General features: G+C 37.4%; 1 protein-coding gene across 2 annotated transcripts in view; it reads left to right on the top strand.

The window, feature by feature from the left end:
* The first annotated feature begins 9138 nt into the window (after nucleotides 1-9138).
* Nucleotides 9139-20571, top strand: part of adam12b (ADAM metallopeptidase domain 12b) — a 112504-nt gene continuing 101071 nt past the window's right edge. For both annotated transcript variants that reach the window (XM_081394041.1, XM_081394040.1), the window contains exon 1: nucleotides 9139-9601. In XM_081394041.1, coding sequence (XP_081250167.1) covers nucleotides 9490-9601 — 112 coding nt within the window. In that variant the 5' untranslated portion in view covers nucleotides 9139-9489. The remainder of the gene's footprint in view (nucleotides 9602-20571) is intronic.

Genomic DNA, 20571 nt, shown 5'->3' with positions numbered 1-20571 from the left:
AGCACCCATCATGTTATTATAGATCAAGATTATTAATAAAGGTTTTTAAACGACTAAACACACTCACTTACACGTATGTGAGAATCGGAATATCAGATAGGCTAGTTGATGACATGGTAAGCAAGTTTGTGAATATTTTGAATAAAAAAGGAAAAGCGAAATAAAAGCGACACATCTGTCATACAGTATTATTGTGGCTGCGGTCAATCGCGTGACGCGTCGCCATGGAAACATTAACATGGAAACGTTCGCCTTGAAAAAACTCACTTTCTCGTGGCCACGAGTTAGTATCTTGAGGCCACGAGTTACTATCTTGAGGCCACGAGATATACTATCTTGAGGCCACGAGTTACTATCTTGAGGCCACGAGTTAGTATCTTGAGGCCACGAGTTAGTATCTTGAGGCCACGAGTTAGTATCTTGAGGCCACGAGTTACTATCTTGAGGCCACGAGATATACTATCTTGAGGCCACGAGTTACTATCTTGAGGCCACGAGTTAGTATCTTGAGGCCACGAGTTAGTATCTTGAGGCCACGAGATACTATCTTGAGGCCACGAGTTACTATCTTGAGGCCACAAGATAGTTCTAATAATTTTTTTTTGCCAAAGTGGGACTAGGGGGACTCCGTACAAAGCACATCATATTTTGCTTCTTTTTTTTTTCATAAAAGTGATTTAGATGTATGATGTTTACAGAGAACATGCTGGGTCACATATTGTGAATTTCATCAAATAACTGACATTTATATAGCAAAATGAAACCTTATACAGACACGCTTCTGAGCTGAATCGAAGCAGGATAGTAAAATATGATAGGCCCTTTTTTCAGCACCCAGATATGTAGTTACCTTAGAAGAATATAATTAAAATAAGAATTCAATTAAAGCGTGCTTGGTTTAATAGCCAAAATTAAATTAGACTCGTTTTAACTGAAACTGTATAGCGCTGTTCAGTTTGTAGTCCTAAAACCTTGAAGAGAATTAGCTTTCTCCAGCAATGGGTTCCCTGTGGAATGTCTGAGTTTTTAAAATAAAGCTCTGACTTTTGCATGCTTCAGATTTCTCAGGACAGTTCTCAGCCTCAGCTCCTGGTTGAGACCCATTGATCTAGGATGTGAGTTTACGCTATGTGCTTGACTAAACAAGCAACTTTGCAATTTGCTAGTCACATTTTTAAAGAACACCATGAGGTATGACCATGTAATTTATGTTGTAGAACAAAATGTGGAAGTGTCTTTAAATAGTGTTAACCGTAGACTTGAAAACCACTATTCTAAATGCCTCTTGCTCTTGGAAATTCTAGAGGGCACACAAAGTGAATTAGCCGTCCGGACTGGCCTACAAATTGAAGTCATGACAGAATAGCTGTGTTGCTTTGTGCTGATGCTGCAACAGTGAACACTCTAAAGTGATCCTCCAGACTGACCTTTAATGACCCCCACAAGGACAAACACACCTGAGGCTTTTGTCTCTTAATGCGTTCTATCACAACTGTCAGCCCAAATGTACCAGCGGAGATGAAACTTGTGTTACTCTGTGAAAACCTTCCCTCTGGTTAGAAACAGCTGGTGCTGTGGGGTGCCAGACTGTCTGAACTCAACTTGCTAAACTTTTACCTCTGCTCTGAGGTGTCAAGTGATATACAGAGACTCATGAGATGAATTAATGCTGAGAGTCTCAACAGTGCTTCGCAGCAGCTTGGAAATGATCATATGTGACATAACTGTTACATTAATCTTGTCAGGCCATTGTGAAATTTTAAAGGAATAGTTAACCCAAACAATGAAAACTGTTATACATTTTTTTCCCTTATTTAGTTCCATATTGAATTTATTTAGTGGAACACAATGCTGATTGCTTTTTCCCCCATGCAATTGCAATTAATTGTGACTGAAGCTCTTTCATAAAAAAAAAAGGAAAAACACTATGAAAGTATTTTGATAGTAGTTCATATGACTTGTCCAGTATATTTCAAGTCTTCTGAAGTCACACAATAAATTTAAGCTGTTATTCACTGATAATCCTGACATCTGTACGCCTTGATAGAAGAAACAACGTTTTGTTTTGTGAATTAAAAGTTCTTTTGAGTCAGATCTTTTCAATGAATCTATTGATGATTTATTAATTAATAGTTAAACTATTAATGATTCATTTATTGCACTTACTGATGTAATATCTCAGATAAAGAGACTATTATCAGCAGAGCCGGATTAACGCAAAGGCAAACTAGGCACGTGCCTAGGGCCCGATTGGCGGGATGGGGCCCAGACAGAGGGACAAAAAAAAAAAAAAAAAAAAAAAAAATTAAATGTCCTATCTACAATTTATTTCAAAATGTAGCCTATTAATCAACTAAAAATAGTGACGATGTTTATCTTAACCATAGACTGTTACATTACGTCACATTAACGCCAGCCCATGACTGTAGAGGCGCCAGCCAGTTTAGTCCGAGGGGACGTCAGAGGCGATCAGAGGCGGTCAACGAACGCATCCATCAGGTGCTGAGTGCGAAGCAAAAGCAGAAATAGGCACGCAAAGAAGCACAGCTCGTAATGCAGGTCATCGATTTTGGTGTGATTGCAATGTATTTTAAATATAAACTTGTGGGATACTGTAGATCAGCGTCATTTCTGGAAAAACCATTCACCGCTTTATGAGTTTAAAAGAGCGCGAGCGTCATTAACGTGCCCAGACGCGACGCTTTGAATTTGCGCGTACAATCAATGAATAACATCGCGTCCAGAGCTGACTAGTAAAAAAGCTACAAAAGTAAAAGACAAGACGTTTGTATTCAAAGTTAAAAAACCAACACACTGCAACATTTTTAAATGTTTCAAATAAAAGATCTCATATGGGTCTATCTTCTATATTCTGATGCTGATGATTAGATAATACCCTGACATCAAAGCCTATAGGAATATTAGTTTAGATTTTTTTTCCTGCTCAGTAGCGATCGTGTCTTTCTCTTCCACTTGATTTGTGTATAGCATATTTAAGGTAGCAATGCAATACATAATAACATATTACTGATATTAATAATATGACAATATCTGCAGTCAATATTGATTAAATGGGAGGGAAAAATCCTGCCCATAACGCAGAAAAATGATAAAAGCACGTTCATGTTCATCTACTGAAGTGGTATTCTGGAACTGTGAATAAACTGAATAAAACAGCAAAATAACAACAATAACAATAACATCTTCATTAAACAAAAAAAGAGATTAGCTTAGATAAAGTTTGATAGGCTACCAGTAAAAAGTCTGGACCCATTACTATTTTTAATGTTTTTGAAAGAAGTTTATTATTATGCTACAAGCCTGCATTTATTTGATCAAAAATACAGAAAAAAAACAGGAATATTCAGCAAGGATGTGTTAAATTTATAAAAGTGATATTGAAGACTTTTTTAAAACAACTTTTTAATAATCAAAGAATCATGAAAAAAAGTATCACATGTTATAAAATAAATATTAAGCACCATTTCTAACATTTGATAATAAATCAGAATATTATAAAGTTTTCTGAAGGATCACGTGACACTAAATTCAGCTTTGCATCACAGAAATATATTTTAAAGTATAGCCTAGTAAAATAGAAAACCATTATTTTAAATTGTAATAATATTTCACTATATTATTTTTCTGTATTTTTGATCAAATAAATCCAGGCTTGATGAGCATAAGAGACTTCTTTCAAAAACATTACAAATAGTAATTTGTCCAAACTTATGTACTGTGTAAGTAAAAATATACTAAATTTAAAATTAAATGTTGTATAAATAAAAAGGTTAGGAATCATATTTGTTTCAAGTGTGTTTTATTGGGGGTGGGGGGCCTCCAACATGAATTTTGCCTAGGGCCTCCAAATGTCTAGATCCGGCCCTGATTATCAGTGAATAATGACATAAGTTTCTTATCCAAAGCTATCGTATGACTTAACAACACTTAAATATTGTGCACAAGTCATTTGGACCACTTTTACAAGTTACTTACTGACATGTTACTTATTGACTTATTTACATTATACTTATTGAAGATTAAAAGTTCCAGTCCCCATTCATTATAATAGCATAGAAAAGATCGCCTAGTACATTCTGCAAAATGTCTTGTGTTTCACAGAATAAAAGAAAGCCGTACAGGTTTGAAAAAACAGGAGCGTTTGGAAATAAAGGCATAATCTTCTATTTTCAGCAAGTTGTTCCTTTATTAAGTGAACATATCAATTGTTCTTGCCCTGTCTTCCAGCAGAGGTCAGTATAGTTCTTCAAATGAATCCTTTACTTTTTGATATCAAGATTAATTCCACTCAAGGGTGATTTATTCATGCATTCCTTTTGTTCTTTTCGGTGACAGACGTGGCCCTGATACTTGTGGGACGCTTGTGACACAAAGGAGGGTTGTGTCAACAATAATTTCCTTGTTTTTGATGTTTAGAGTGTTGAATTCCACAACAGGACAGCTTTTATTGGAATTTTAGATCTCTTTGCTGACAGGCTGATCCCTGGATGCCTAAAACGTGAGCTTTTGTAAAGGAGAAATCTCTTGTCGGGGTGTGTTGTTTTAATGGGTGTCAGGTCCTGTGAGGCTGATAGTTTGACATGAAGTGTCTTGCTCACTGTCTCCCATGATGCCCCGCTGTCTCTCAGGCCGGCACCTCCTGTGCGACAGTGATGGATTCCTGATAAGTCAGGTTGAAGATAGTGAAGCTGGTGCAGGGAGAGATACAGAGGGAGAGAGAGAAAGACGTCAAAAGAGTTCACATAGGCATTGTTTTGTCACTCATAACTTTCTATGGCTCTTATGTTTGTCCTGTGATAATAATTAAGGACTTTGAAAATTCCGGTAATTGATCATTACTATAATACTCACAGTACACACATTTACAGGCACTTTGAAGGTTAGAAAAAGCATTCATTTGTCTTTTAGTCTGACGCTTTAATCTGACTGAAATCGTACCAGTCGAACCTGTTTTTTTGCTTCTTTCATCATGTGTAAATGTTAATCCAACAACAATTGGTCTCAAAGATGTATGTTTAATCCTTTAAATATTTGATTGGTTAATACTTATTCTACAATGATGTATTACATTGATTAAAAGTGACAATAACGACTTTTATAATGTTGCAAAGCATTTCTATTTTAAATAAATGCTGTTCTTTTGAACTTCCTTTTAAAGAATCCTGAATAAGATTATTACAGTTTCCACAAAAATATTAAGCAGCACAACTGTTTTCAACCTTGATAATAATAAGAAATGTTGCTTGTTGAACGATTTCTGAAGGATCATGTGACACTAAAGACTGGAGTAATGACTGCAAAAATGTATCTTTGTCATCACAGGAATAAATGATATTAAAATTCAAAAAAGTTATTTTATATTTTAATACTATTTCACAATATTACAGTTTCTACTGTATTTTTGATCAAATAAACCAGCCTTGGTGATCATAAGAGGCTTCTTTCAAAGCCATAAAAAAACATAAACCTTTGAACAGAAGTGTATATTTGGACAGAGGAAGACTATGCCTTGACTACACAAATACCCGCTGTAGTTTGATTATAACTGCGTATATAAAGTTACTTACTGAGTTTTTTGCTCAATTAGTCTCAGCATCTTTGTTTTACAGTATTTTTAGGTAATACCTCCTACATGTTTCATATTTTCAAACATAATGTTGTTGTATTAAATTGGAAGTGAACAATTAAACCAATTGACAATTCCTGAATGATCTAAATGCTTAAATTTTTAAATTTGCTTCAGTTTTAAAGGGATAGTTTACCCTCTACCTTGTAAATTTTGTCATTACTTATTCACCCTCAAGTTATTCCAAACCTGTATGAGTTTCTTTTTTCTGTTGAACACAAAAGAAGATATTTTGAAGAATGTTGGTAACCAGGCAGTTGACAGCACCCATTGACTTCCATAGTATTTTTTTTTTCTTACTATGTAAGTCAGAGGGGTCCGTCAACTGTCTGGTTACCAACATTCTTCAAAATATCTTCTTTTGTGTTCAACAGAAAAAAAAAAAAAAGAATTTTCATTTTTGGGTGAACTATCCCTTTAAGCTGACTTCCAACTCTTAAATGGTTCCTCTAAGTTGGTAAAAAAAAAAAAAAAAAAATCCCGCAGTTCATGACAAAAGTTTGTTTCCCGAACAAAACATATTCAACTTTTTCTAATCTACACTGGAATGTGTTGGTTATTCTGTAGCAGTTGACGGAGCGCAGCATCAAAGATAGCCAAGGACAAGGAAATCAGGCAGAAAATAAAATGAATACCTCCAAGGAGAGAAAAGTCATGATAGCATGATGTGGTTTGAGCACAGATAGCAGGTTATCATTGCTCCCGGTGGAGATGGCCACCCAGGGGGACAGGTTGGGAGAATTCTGGGTAATCTGTAGATTACACAGTCCCTTTCCCTTCATTTCTTCACCACTTGGCCTGAGCGTGCAGGTGCTCTGGCGAGGAGGATGCTTGGCTAGTTGTAGTTTAGTTAAAAGTTTCCTCTCCTTTTTTTCCACAGAAACTTTTGGATCAGATTCTTCAAAGACACAGTGACTGATGGAAGTGCCTGTTCACAAAATTCATATCCCCCGTGCTCTCCTTGCCTGAGGCAAAGAACTGAAGACGAGCGAGACCTTTGCAGCTCCCTCCTGAGAGCAGAGAGCAGAGAGCTTGGCTTTCTGATGCATTGTTCCAAATATAAAACACCTTTTGCCTGGGGTGAATCCACATTATATATGGACGCATGTCCATGGACTGCTGTGTCCTTGCTGTCTGATAAGTATTTTTAAAGAGAACATGTTTGATAATACAGTATAAGATTGCTTATAAGACTCTAGACCTCATTAGAGGCACGTCCTGATTTTTCCGAGTTAGACGCATTTCATGGGTCAGTATATTTTGTTGATCCTTGAACAATATTCCTGTTCAAAAATTTAGTCCTGACCATATCTCCAGCTCTAAACCTAACAAGTTATCCCTAAAATTAGAGGGAAATGATAAGTGAATAACACTAACGTAGAAGCACCAAACCCTGGTTGTAAGTCTAAACTTGACATAAACTGTAAACTTGATTAAAATCTGATTGGTTGAATGGAATGTTGTACATGGCGAAATCAGTTTGAGTCTGTTTTCTGTTAAAAAAATGTGTTCTATTATATAAACTCTTCAGAATATAGTGTGTTGCACCAATTAAAATGTTGTTTTAAATTATAATTTTTTTTTTTTTTTTTCAAAATAAATAGCACAATGCCACAAAATGTTAATTAGGCCACCAAAAGTCATTTGCCTTTACAGATACTGAATGCCCTAAATATGTATTATTTGTTAAAGGGGTGGTTGAATATGATTTCACTTTTCTAACTTTAGTTAGTGCGTAATGTTGCTGTTTGAGCATAAACAACATCTGCAAAGTTACGACGCTATGGGAGATATTTTCTTTTAAAGAAATTCCTTTTTAAGGACTACAACAAACATCACTAACCCTAAAATTTACATAAACCCCGCCCCCGGGAATGCGATTTATAGATTATCAAGACAGAATATGCTAATCAATGACTAGAAGATAACTACACATAAGCTACATAAATTCACCAAATAACCATTCAGAAATGTTGTCTACATGTTGTCACTTCTTTAGTCTCCATCTTTCTGACTTCGGTTTGAACATAAAAGGCTAAAAGTTTTTGAAAATTTCAGTGCATGTCTGTGTGAGTTAAAAGGACATAAGCTGTTGTAGCTCCGCCCTCTGTGCCAGGAGTAGCAGCTCATTTGCATTTAAAGGGACAGACACAAAAACTGCGTTTTAGCTCACCCTCAAAAAGTGACAGATTTAACATGCTATATAAAAATATCTGTGGGGTATTTTGAGCTACAACTTCACATACACACTCTGGGGACATCAAAGACTTATTTTACGTCTTGTGAAAAGGGCATACCACCCCTTTAAAATCACCATACCCTATTCAAAATTATCTGAATATTTTTCTCCAGTGGAAATTGATTGACCTGACCTGAGGATTTAAGCACAGTTAATAGAAATCATAATTGGATTTGCCACCCAGCTATTCGCAAAACACATTACAAAGATTTATTACGTACAGCTTGTTCTACTTATGAAATGGTGGTTTTGTTCTTAAAGTCTCATGGTTATTTGAAAAATAAAAAAGATTAGTATTGCCGGCTTTTCTCCCCACATTAAAATTTGGATATTATAGCCTATTCTCTTTCTGTAATAGGCAATTTCAGTCAGTGAAGTAAAGCTACTTGTTAATATGGTGTTGGATATGATGATAAGAAAAGGGCATATATTCCACTGACTCTTCTGCCCTGGAAGTGTCAGGGTTTCTGGTGTGGAACGTGAAATTTGGGGTAATAGAATTCAGGAGAGCACAGCGTTACAGAAGATTAGTCTGGAAACTCAGTGATCAGTTAGATGACAGATGGATGATAAAGCAGATACAAGTAACCTAAGGGTGTAAAAATCGTCTTTGTTCAGCAATAAGAATTCAGAGCTGGTTGTGGTACTTTGAAAGTCTCATAAAAGGAAGAGCAACCAAATATGCTGATTTAAAAATGTGCTGAAAAGTCCTTGAGTCTCTGAGGTCAGTATGCTACCTGCTGGAAACCTTGAAAGAGTTATTATAAAGTGCCTTTCATAATGAAAATGAAAGAGAAAATTACCCCGTTAAGAAAATGAATAATTGTCTTTCTTGCATTTTCTGGAGCCACATAAAAAGATAGTTTCTTAATTTCTGCAACAATGTTGCTGTAAAATGAACTTATTCATGTACTGATTAAAATGCAGATAATGTAAAAATACATAGATTTTAACAACAGTGCCATTGAAGCTGGTACCAATGAACTCATTCATGCCATATCAAACAGAAGCCATTCACAGTATTGTGTGAATAAGAATAGCACAATGACAATGGAATCTAGTAGCCTATTTATAAGTTTTCAGTCAGTGAAAATTTGATCTCTATTTTATTTGGTTAAAAACAAACAGGCAAAACAAAAACAAAACACTATTTATGAATAGTTTGTCGGTTATGCTCGATACACTGGTGGACTAATGGCTTTAGGACCCTGCAGAGCACCCATATAAAACACGTGGAGATTTAAGCAGCAGTCTCCCAAAGAATCAACACTTCACCAAAGCAGGAGACCCAACCAATATCTCTTCGTATCTGTACGTGTGCTCATTGCTTTTGTTTACACTCTTCATGTGTGACACGGGACAGTGTGTGAACACAGTTGAGCACAAGATTTCAGCACTATTGGCGGCTTTGTAAAGTTTTTCTGACAGCTCTATCGCGGGTCTGTAGACCACCCTCCTCCCCTCGCTCCCCTGTGGATTTAATCGTATTGCAGGAAGTCCCTCACATCCTCTCCTCCTGCGCCGTGTGTGTGTGTGTGTGTGTGTATCTGTGTGTTTCTGTGTGGGTATATTATGAAGATCTCATCATAAGGAGCCGGGCATCATGAGGATCTCCCGGCGTATGGAGAACTGGTGCCTCATGAGCGGACTGCGCGCTTTTGTGTTGCTGATAGTGGGACTGACAGCTGGCGTCTCCACTCATCACTCACCCGACGGTAGGACACTTCATAATAGTGCTTATCTTACTACTGAATGTTTACATTGAGTAAAACTTATATAAAAATGAAAGTACTGTAAGTTCTTTTATTAATAGGCTGCGTGCGCTCACAGGGGTAGTAGACCTTTGTAATAGCCTAATATAGCCTAACCCTAAATAATATAACCCTAAAGGGTGCATATTAGTATCTTATAAAGCTTTTAAGGTTGCACCATTTGAGGTTACTGCCTCAGTGACAAGCTGGTGTACCCCGTACTATTTTTGATTTTTTTTTTTACTGTATCAATTTAAACACATAATGATGACAATAATAATAATTTAAAAGTTATAACCCATGCACTTATTGTATATTTAAAGGATGCAAGAGTTTGATTTAAGTCAGTTTGCGAAGAAAACATTAAAAAACATGAAGAGAGTTGCTGAATGAGATACATAGGAAACCTTGTGTGTATGAGAATGAATAACAATAGAAGGAAAGAGCAGAGGTGCACATTTACATGATGTGGCTTTAGGAGATACATTCAACAGTGACCATTTAAACACATGTCTGGATGTCCTGTTGTTGTATATAAATAACTAAAATGATGGGCTCAAAGATGTACCTTTGAGGGTACTTCTCATTGACAAGCTGTTGAACCTCTAAAGGTACAATGAAATGTTAATCATATAATATTTAATTAAGTAATAGTGTAATATTTAATAACGAAAAAAATAAAAAAAAAATCCTGTGAAGAGATTACGCCAAACCCTGCTAGGACTTCAGATGATGCCAACTCAGAATCAACATTGTGGCAAATTTTCTATACTGGATATTGTAATCATTATGATGATTACAACTTGTAATAACTGCTTTAATGAGATCATTGTCTCTGCCTAAATGAATACATGATCTTAGCTAACTGCATTATTTGTATTATCTTAAAACTGTACATTTCTGGACATGGACATTTCTTGGATACAGTCACTTCTGATAACAAATTGCTCTAAATTGTAATGTAGAAACATGCATTTTCTGTAAAGCTGCTTTGAAATTATATCTATCGTGAAAAGTGCTACACAAATAAATATAAATTGAATTGAATTGAAATAAAAGCTACTAGGTTAAAATAATTGTACAACACTGAAAGCATACTATTTCTTAATGACTTCTCTTGTATTTATGACTGTACTATGAGAACACATGTAAACATGGTGAAAATTGGCTACTGTATATACAGTGCACTTGATCCAGTGATATATATATATTGTGTTCAACAAAACACTTGTGCTTGTCAGAACTCTAGTTTAATGAGGTCAGTGGAATTACGTTTAAAATAGGCTTTGTTTTTGGCATGTACATGTGCTGCATTTATTTCAGTGTGGCATATGGTTGGTGTAAAAGGTGTGAGTTTAAGTCAGTTAAGGTTGAGTTTTCTCTTTCACTGGTCAGTTTCACCGTTTAATTCATCAGATCATATTGTTCCTACAACACATCTGTTCTACACATCTCAGATTTTCTCCTCCTCTGCTCTCTCTCTCACTAGAGCGTACTCCTCTAAGCTGGTGTTCAGAAAGATAGTAATTACAGCAAAGGCAGGATGATAATATGTTTCCGAGCTTTGATTGCAGGGAACTCTTGAAACTCAGTTTGATCACAGCAAATGAAATAGAATGCAAAAAAAGGACCGTCTTATAATGTCTTTCATATGCCTTTTTATTTCATTTAAGTTACTTGATTAATAGTGTCTTTGTGTGTATAGTTGTGTGTATAAAAGTGTCTCAGCCACTGAGGGGTGCTGTCTTGAAACAACACATTTTGAGGGCAGTATTTTGGCTTTGCGCTTAGTTTGCACTTTGTGTGTGTGTGTGTGTGTGTGTGTGTGTGTGTGTGTGTGTGTGTGTGTCTCATATTTCCTCTTGTTAGCACCTCATTCCCAGCGTTGACAACCTCCTAAAGTTAGCAGGTCTGACATGGTTTCACAGTATCACACATGACAGCAAAAATTACCTAGAGCTATTAAAATGCAATTTGAGACTATCCATCCATGGCTAATTTGTTTCTTGTGCTCTGAAACTGTTTGTGTGTGCGTGTATGTGTGTTTATAATGTGTTCATCCATGGCTGAAATCCTTATAATCTGCCAAAGTGGGTGGAATTGCTGATCAAGTAGTCTAAAATTCTATTCGAAATCCCAAATATTATTGATCATGGCAGCAGGATAAGTGATCTTAATAAGTGAGTCATTCATTCATTCATTCGTTCAAAATGGCTGATTCAATCAGAAACAAAGCAAGTGACTGGTTGCATCTGATATCGCATGCTCTCTGAATAGGTACTTCTTTTAAGTATTTCGCAACTGTTAAAAAGTATGTTCTATATAGAATGAATGTGTGTAGTATGAATGTAATGCGAATCGTTTTGTCTTTCCTTCTTTGTCTTTCACATATCCTCACCAATGGCTAAAAGGGATAGTAAAGTGTCCATTGAATGCAAACTTCAGATCTTGCTGGAAGTGGTTGGTCATCTGGGTGATTCTTGGCTTGCCTACTGTTTAATGAATATGGTGAATTTGGACATGCTACATAATTTTTTTCACCTACTATATAGTAGAGAAGCATGTACTGTATATTTGGATGCAGTCACTATCTTTTTGAATTGATTATTGAATCACTCACTCAAACCATTTGTTCAGAAAGGCAGATTTATTAAGTAATGCTTTGTTTGGAATTATTTTCGTTGGCATTCTAATAAAACAAAATGCCCCGAACAAACATATCCTCCAATCAATGCGATTAAAATAAACTATCAACTTGTTTCCGAAGCTGGGATCCCTCTGAAGCCTGTACTGAGATGCAAACAAGCTGTTTAAACTGGACGCATCAAAGCAAACATTCATTCACTCTTTCATTTGTCCTGTTGTCGACAGACTCAAGTGCGAGTGGGCGGGGCCTATGGTGACATGATGTATAACTATTCTTTGATGTCTTGCTCTGGGGTTAGTCAAATGCAGTGGGCACAACTCATTCTTAAGATGCGCTCTTTCTAGAGTTTGAGCACACAAAATTTCTATGGACACTGCAGTGGTTATAATATGATGTTGCACTCTGTGGCTTATTTAAAAAAAAAACATAATTTAGCATACCAGTATAATACATCTAAAATGAAAAAATATACAATCTAATACACTTTACTGCTATGTTGCAAAAAGTTGAACTTTTAATTCAGCTAAGAGGTCACACCATGAAGTATCAATCTTCTGTTAGTTATACATTTTCAAGTGATAATTCGCAGGCCAGTCTTCACCAGACATGAGCTTTGGAATACAGCAAAATTTGCATGAGCTTGCGTTTCCTTTCTCCCACATTCGCATGCGTATGAATGGAAATCAATGGAAGTCTAGTGTGACCACCCCTGTAGTAAACTCTGACAGAGAAAGAGGAACACATTGATAAAAGAGTGGTGAATCTGGTGGGAATTTCCGTTGAAATCTACAGTTCCCTTCCTGTGTATGTTTGTTTTTCATGTGAGAAAGAGATAGGTAGAGACACTTCTGTGGAGTTTTTGGGATAATGCTTTGTGTTGAAGGGTGGGGTGATCACCAAATGTTGACACGTTTTTACTGCACCCGCTTGATTCTGGACCATATGTGTGTTTGTGTTTCTGTTTAATTAAAATGATTCAGATTTGTCCCAGCAGCCACTTCACAGTGGCCTTGGCCTCCATGACCAATCCATTCTGCATGGGAGGGGTCTGGCTTTACCTTCTGGAGAGTGACACACACTATCACACACATAAGCCAATCATCCTCATTGCACACACACATTCAGGATTATCAAAAAGGACTTATTGCAAAATCTCTTGTGGATTGATGTAAAGCAGATGCATTAATTTTAATGTTCATTTCAAAATTGTAAGTGTTATCGTATAAGACACTGTAGTCTACTGAAACCACTTTCACTGTGTCTGAGTTTCTGGATGTTGAATGGACCCCTGTTGTTCTCTGCATTGATCCAGAGCTCAACACCTCCCTAAAGAGACACACACACACACACACACACACACACACAAACAAACAGACAGACAGACAGACAAACAAACACACTGTCATTCACTGATTGGCAGAAAAGCCCAGTTATTGATTGTGGCTCAGACAATAGTGCTCAGTTTGTGCAGTCAGGTGGTGTACGGGTCTGAGCTCTTTGCACTCATTAGTCTTTCGCTGTCATTGTGTGTATATGGTTTTCGCCAAACATGTTGTCAAAATGTCTATTATGTACATGTATTTGTGAATGTGTTGCTTTTGTGCAGATATTTATTCAGGAATATATATTTAGTTAAAACAATTTTGATACAAAATATTCTTTTCATTGTAGTCTGTTTGATTCTACTTTAAATAAGAACATTTAAAAGAACATTTTTAAAGCACGCCAAATGAAAAGCAGGCAGCATTTTTTGTGCTTATTCACGAACACCAGCATACATTACTTGATTTTTAGTAATGAAAGTGACTGACTGAATTAATTAACAAGTGAACATGTTAACAAGCACAACAATATTACCTTACAATAGAGTCATGCAAGCATCTTGTTTTCAACATCTGATGTAACCGTATATTTACATTATATTGCCAGAAGTTTTGGGACATCTGCCTTTACATGCAGATCCCATTCCTGATCCATAGGGTTTAATATGGAGTTGACCCACCCTTTGCAGCTATAACAGCTTCAACTCTTCTGGGAAGGCTTTCCACAAGGTTTAGGAGTGTGTTTATGGGAATTTTTTTCCATTCTTCTAGAAGCGCATTTGTGAGGTCAGGCATTGATGTTGGATGAGAAGGCCTGGCTCGCAGTCTCCACTCTAATTCATCCCAAAGGTGTTCTATTGGGTTGAGGTCAGGACTCTGTGCAGACCAGTCAAGTTCCTCCACACCAAACTCGCTCATCCATGTTTTTATGGACCTTGCTTTGTGCACTGATGCGCACTCATGTTGGAAAAGGAAGGGGCCATCCCCAAACTGTTCCCACAAAGTTGGGAGCATGAAATTGTCCAAAATGTCTTGGTATGCTGAAGCATTAAGAGTTCCTTTCTCTGGAACCCCTGAAAAACAACCCCACACCATAATCCCCCCTCCACCAAACTTTACACTTGGCACAATGCAGTCAGGCAAGTATCGTTCTCCTGGCAACCGCCAAACCCAGACCCGTCCATCGGATTGCCAGACAGTGAAACGTGATTCGTCACTGCAGAGAACACATCTCCACTGCTCTAGAGTCCAGTGGCGGCGTGCTTTACACCACTGCATCCGACGCTTTGCTTTGCACTTGGTGATGTAAGGCTTGGATGCAGCTGCTCGGCCATGGAAACCAATTTTATCTACGCACTGTTCTTGAGCTAATCTGAAGGCCACACGAAGTTTGGAGGTCTGTAGCTATTGACTCTGCAGAAAAGTGGCGAATTCTGCGCACTGTGCTCCTCAGCATGTGCTGACCCTGCTCTTTGATTTTACGTGCCCTACCACTTCGCGGCCGAGTTGCTGTTGTTATTACTTTTAGCAATATAGCATATTTATATTTGTGCATGTCCATAAGAAACTAATTCTGAGATGATTAAAATTATAATAAAAAAGTAAGATGAAGAGATTCACAACCTTAAAGAGAAGCGAGTTCATGAATCGAAAAATACAGAAGAGCGAAAGTCAACAGTGTAATAGATGCCAGATCAAAATAGGGGGGAAAGAACATCTTTGTTTATTTAAAGTAGGATCACTGTATTTATATTCTAATAGCTGAAACTCTGGAGCATGTAAAACGCTAGGTTTAACGAGAATATCGACCTTGATTGGAGAATAATGTGAATTTATGTTCATTAATTGCATAGTTTATTTATGTTAAGGTGATTTAATGAAATGGAAGTCCTTTTGGAATATTTAGAAATTTAGGAAATTATTGTCGGTCCGTCCGGCCATCCATCCATCTATCCATCCACATTTTTAAATGAGACCTTTATTAATTATCTGAGTTAAATGTTCCCTCTTTTCCTTCATTCCTTATTTTATTTTTAAATTTGGATATTAATACCGTAGTATATTAATTGATTAAAATAGAAAACCAATGTTTGGAGATGAATATATGTTCCCCAGGATAAATGAACATCAGAAGTCCTTAACCATAAAGGGCCACTGTTTAAAGAGTCTAATATCATAAGACGTCACTCATAGTCAGCCTCAACCATTTAAGCTGTCGATCTTCCAAACTCTCTCATTTCTTCCCTCGTCACTGAGCCTCAAATTCATAATCTGTATCTACACATCAATAGCAGTGAGCTCAGTGAGCGAGAGAATGACAGAGTGAGAGAGAGAGATTATTATAGCAAGGTCACAAAGTCTATAGATTCTCTCAGTCAGTAATCTCCCTTCATTCACACCATCACACCCGCATTAGCCATTTACCAACACACTCACTCTCTCTCGAACTGACACACACCCTCTTAATCTCCAGTTCTCTCCGCTCACTATCGCACTTTCCTCTTTCAATCTCTCACCTCTCGTCCTGTTTCAGTTGCTGACTCTCAAAGTGCTGACGGTGCTTTTCCAGGCTGTTAGGAGAGTACTAATGTATTCATCTCATCCACTCAGAAACCTGAAGACGCTGCAAACAAGAAACTTATCATTAACTTGTCTGCCTAGTGGTAGAAGAAAGTCCTCATTACTGATTCTGAATATGAGATACTTTAAAAGTGACTGCTGACAGGTGTCCGCTAGCTTTTTCAGTATGACTGAACTGTGATCGCTGGTTGCGTTGTAAAGGATTTATGCAAATCTGGTCATTTGCATTTGAAAAAAGTTCAACTTATGTGAACTTGTTTGAATTTCAATGAATCGGTTGAACAGGTTCACACATTTAATGATTCAAAAATGACAGAAATGATTATTTCTGTGAATATGAACCAATTGCTGCAGTTAATGGCTCACAGATCCAATAATTCGGTCAGATTTGAGTCTAAAGTTAACAGATCAGTTCTTTGGTCTTGTGAGATTCACAGTGACTCAAGAGCTGTGCTGACTCCAAATGAGCTTTCATTAGTAGCTCAAACAGTAGAGCGTTGGCGCTTGCAACGCCAAGGTCATGGATTCGATTCACAGGGAAGGCAAGAACTGATAAGAATGTAAAATGTGTACCCTGAAATGCAATGTAAGTCGCTTTGGATAAAAGCGTCTGCCAAATGCATAAATGTAATTATTCATAATAATAAAGTTGGACTCAGCATTTACCTATTTAAGCTCTATCCAGTGTGTGACTGGTACATTTGACCCCTGTCTCATTAAATAGGCATTTTGAGCTGGGGTATGGTATATGTCAAATAGCAAAAATAATAAAATAAAAGTAAGTAAGTACAAGTTTTGTACTTCTACCCAAGTAGAAGTTTAAACATCTACTGGAAAAAGGTTACTTAAAAATGATCACTCCTCTGTGATCAAAACCATGGATGTAAAATCTGACCGGAGCATGTGCGAATAATCATGCCTGTCAATTTCCGTGAATTTCACAGAAAGTTTACACCATTACAAACATGTGCAGTGGTTCCCACACATGTCATTAAAATTCCCACATAAAAGCTGCTAAACATCTTGGACTTTTCCTTTGTGGTCTGTTTAAAACATAAATTGGGCTTTGTATCAATAAAGAGAATATAACCAAAAATGTTAGTTATGTTAATTACTGAGCAGCATTTTTTTTTACCTCAAATATTTGCTTTATTTCCTCTCTCTGGCCACAAACTGATCCAACAGAACATCTATAAAGCACTCAAGCTTCATTATATTGTGACCTGAAGAATTGTTTGGCCTGCTGCTATCAGTGCTGTATTTAGTTAGAAGCCTCAATGGAATTTCATTATGTTCAATAAAACACATCTGTATGCGCATGCGTGTAAGCCCACACACACATTCTCTGGGGTTTTCACGCTGACACTAGACTAATAAATCTGGTCAAGTCATCAGCCCTGGCCTCAAATAGCTTGAAATATGGATGTGAAGGAAAGGAAAAGCTCAAGGTACACACATCTACATTCTGAAGGAATGATAGTGGAGGCGTGTTACCAATGCAAGATAACGGAAATGTCGAAATAAAAAAAAATTCAGGACAAATAATCAGCGGGGGAATGGTGATGATTATTTTTAATTAATCGAGAGAAGCATAAATCATTATCACGATTAAAATACGATTAATCATGCAGCCCTACTGTTTGGGTGTTGTCTATTAATATTCTACTCATTTGACATACTTCTTTTTGCATACTGAGAGTGCAACAATGACTTTTTCAGCAGCCTTGGTTCCGGAAGAATTTTCCCCATTATTTTCCTCCATAGGGATTAAAAAAAAAAAAAAAAGCCATAAACCAAACTAACCAGCCCTGAGAACAACGAAGACATTACACAATTTGTTTTGAAGCAAAAAATATATATTTAAAAAGCAAACAATGCTAGACAATGAACTGCAGCCCATGATGCAGTATATACAAGATGGAATCAAATAAAAAAACAATGACAATAAAACAGAAGCATATTGATTAATAACTTCAGAGATCATGGTTGTCTTGAGAAGTTTATTGTTATTAACCAATTTGTGTGAAGAAAGGAAATAGGATGTTTACTTCCTGAACCCGGCTGATGTGCTCTGCTTACATGCAGGGAGAGCTTAACCACAGCTAGACACTGTACAAAAACATATTGTTATTGACGGAAGGCTGGTGTGTGAATTCCGGTGACAATGAAATGCATTGAGCTCTGGTGATTTTGCTGATGTGGCTTGTGACTGTTTTGCATTATGATGAGAGGTATTACCATGGTTTTTGAAGTCCCTTAAGTACCATGAAAATAAATAGCACATGAATATTGGCCACTTTTCAATTCTACTGCATATTTTAAAGTACATGGTTTTATTATCCGATAGCATTACTGTAGTGTGTTACTGCCATTTTATCAAAGGTAGTTTTAGGTGTAATATTTATTAGGTGATTTGGTGTAATATTGATTAGGTTATTTGGTGTAATATTAATTAATTGATGTAAAATGGCTTACTGTATATTATCTATCCATGTGTATGTTTAGTTTATTTCTTGCATGCATGAATAGGTAAAAATCATGACGATGTATTACTCTTTTCCTGATTACACACAAATGCCAGTTTTATGCAAGTGTGCAAAGCTTATTCCTAAATTGAATCCTTGGACAAAAACAGCAGACGACAGAAAAGAACAACGACAGAAAAGAAATTAGGTCTGGGGTGGGGGGCTGGGGACTGACATTGCCACTTCCTGTCTCCCTCAGAATGCTGAATCATGGGTAATAATGGGTGTCTGAGAAACCAGCAGCAGAGAGCTATGAGCCCAGTGAGCCCAACAGACGGAATATGTGTTATTATGAGCTGACAAGTTTCTCATTGAGTATTTTCTCTATTAATGGCTAACCATGGCATACTAGTCCACTTCGTATGTGTATTTAGGAGCTGTTTGGTTCCTATAGTGTCCCATTGCAAAGGTTTTGTGATCATGTCATTTTGTTCTAGGATCTGAGTATCTTTGTTCTGACCTTTACCAAAAGTACTATGCCATAGTGGTACTGTGGTACTGAATGGTAAGGCTGGGTATTGATTGACACAATTTAGATTTTGATTCACAAGCTTGCATTTTGATTCGATTGAAATATTGATTTAAGTTTATTCAATATAGATTGACTTGGATATACATCAGGTACAGTGCATGTAAATTTTGCTAAGCATATAACATACATGAAATAACCCCTGAAGCAGATCTATACAGGTGGAGCTGGGGAAGGTGGAGGGTTTCTGAAAGCGCACTGCAGACTGCTAACAGCAAACAATGCTACCACAGAAACCGAAAATTCTCGGGCCAGCAGCATGTGTCCAAATTTCAATCTTAATCGCTCTATTTCATCAGAAACTATCTGAAAACAGGGCTTTAAGTGTAAAATACCGAACTTGTCCTTTAAGAGCATGATAGCCAATTTTAACATTGAGATCAGGCTATGTTTGACTTGTTGACTACTATCCACGACCGATAAAACAACATTAAGCACAATAAAGGAGAACACATCAGCTAACTTGGTTGTTTCAATGATGAAAAGTAAGGATGGCTTACACTGGAAAGATGGGGATTTGCCGTCACGATCGGTAAGAGGAGAGTTAACCTTGTTTAAGCCTGCATAGCCTACATGAGCTATCCTGTTGAATAGGCAGGGCAACTATTTAACATAGCATATTCAACATCACATAGTTACAGGCTAACTTCAGTGCGCATGACACAGTAATAACTTAGCATTGAGACCAGGCTATGCTTGAGCAAACAGTTTGTGAATAGGCTACTACAAATGATGGCCATGAAAGAGACTGTGAACGCATTGAATAGGATATGTTTAGTTGGTGAAAAGCATAGGCTACTATTACACAGTAGCGATAACGTTAAGCGCACCAGAATGAAATATAATATTCAGAAGTAAACAGTGTAGCTGACTTACAGATTCAGTTAACATCCACAAATGAATAAGCGCGATGATGCAGGGAGGAGGCAACACAGTGAACTCTGAGAAAACGCTACTTAAGCTCCGCTGCTTTCTTCGACCCTCTCTGTCTCTGGTCCTGCGCTGTGCTCACTCAGTGTGCAGTGTGAGAGGGGGAGTGGCCTCTCGTCCTGCGCTGTGCTCGCTCAGTGTGCAGTGTGAGAGGGGGAGTGGCCTCTCGTCCTGCGCTGTGCTCGCTCAGTGTGCAGTGTGAGAGGGGGAGTGGCCTCTGGTCCTGCGCTGTGCTCACTCAGTGTGCAGTGTGAGAGGGGGAGTGGCCTCTCGTCCTGCGCTGTGCTCACTCAGTGTGCAGTGAGAGAGGGGGAGTGGCCTCTGGTCCTGCTGTGCTCACTCAAGCCCAGTTCACACCGCCAGCGACTTTGTCGCTGTATGTCGCTAGTCTCTGTACTGTG

Source organism: Scardinius erythrophthalmus (genome assembly GCF_964197995.2).
Source record: "Scardinius erythrophthalmus genome assembly, chromosome: 19".
Lineage (NCBI taxonomy): Eukaryota > Metazoa > Chordata > Actinopteri > Cypriniformes > Leuciscidae > Scardinius > Scardinius erythrophthalmus.
Note: the sequence above shows the minus strand (reverse complement) of the source record. Positions and strands in the feature narration are given on the sequence as shown.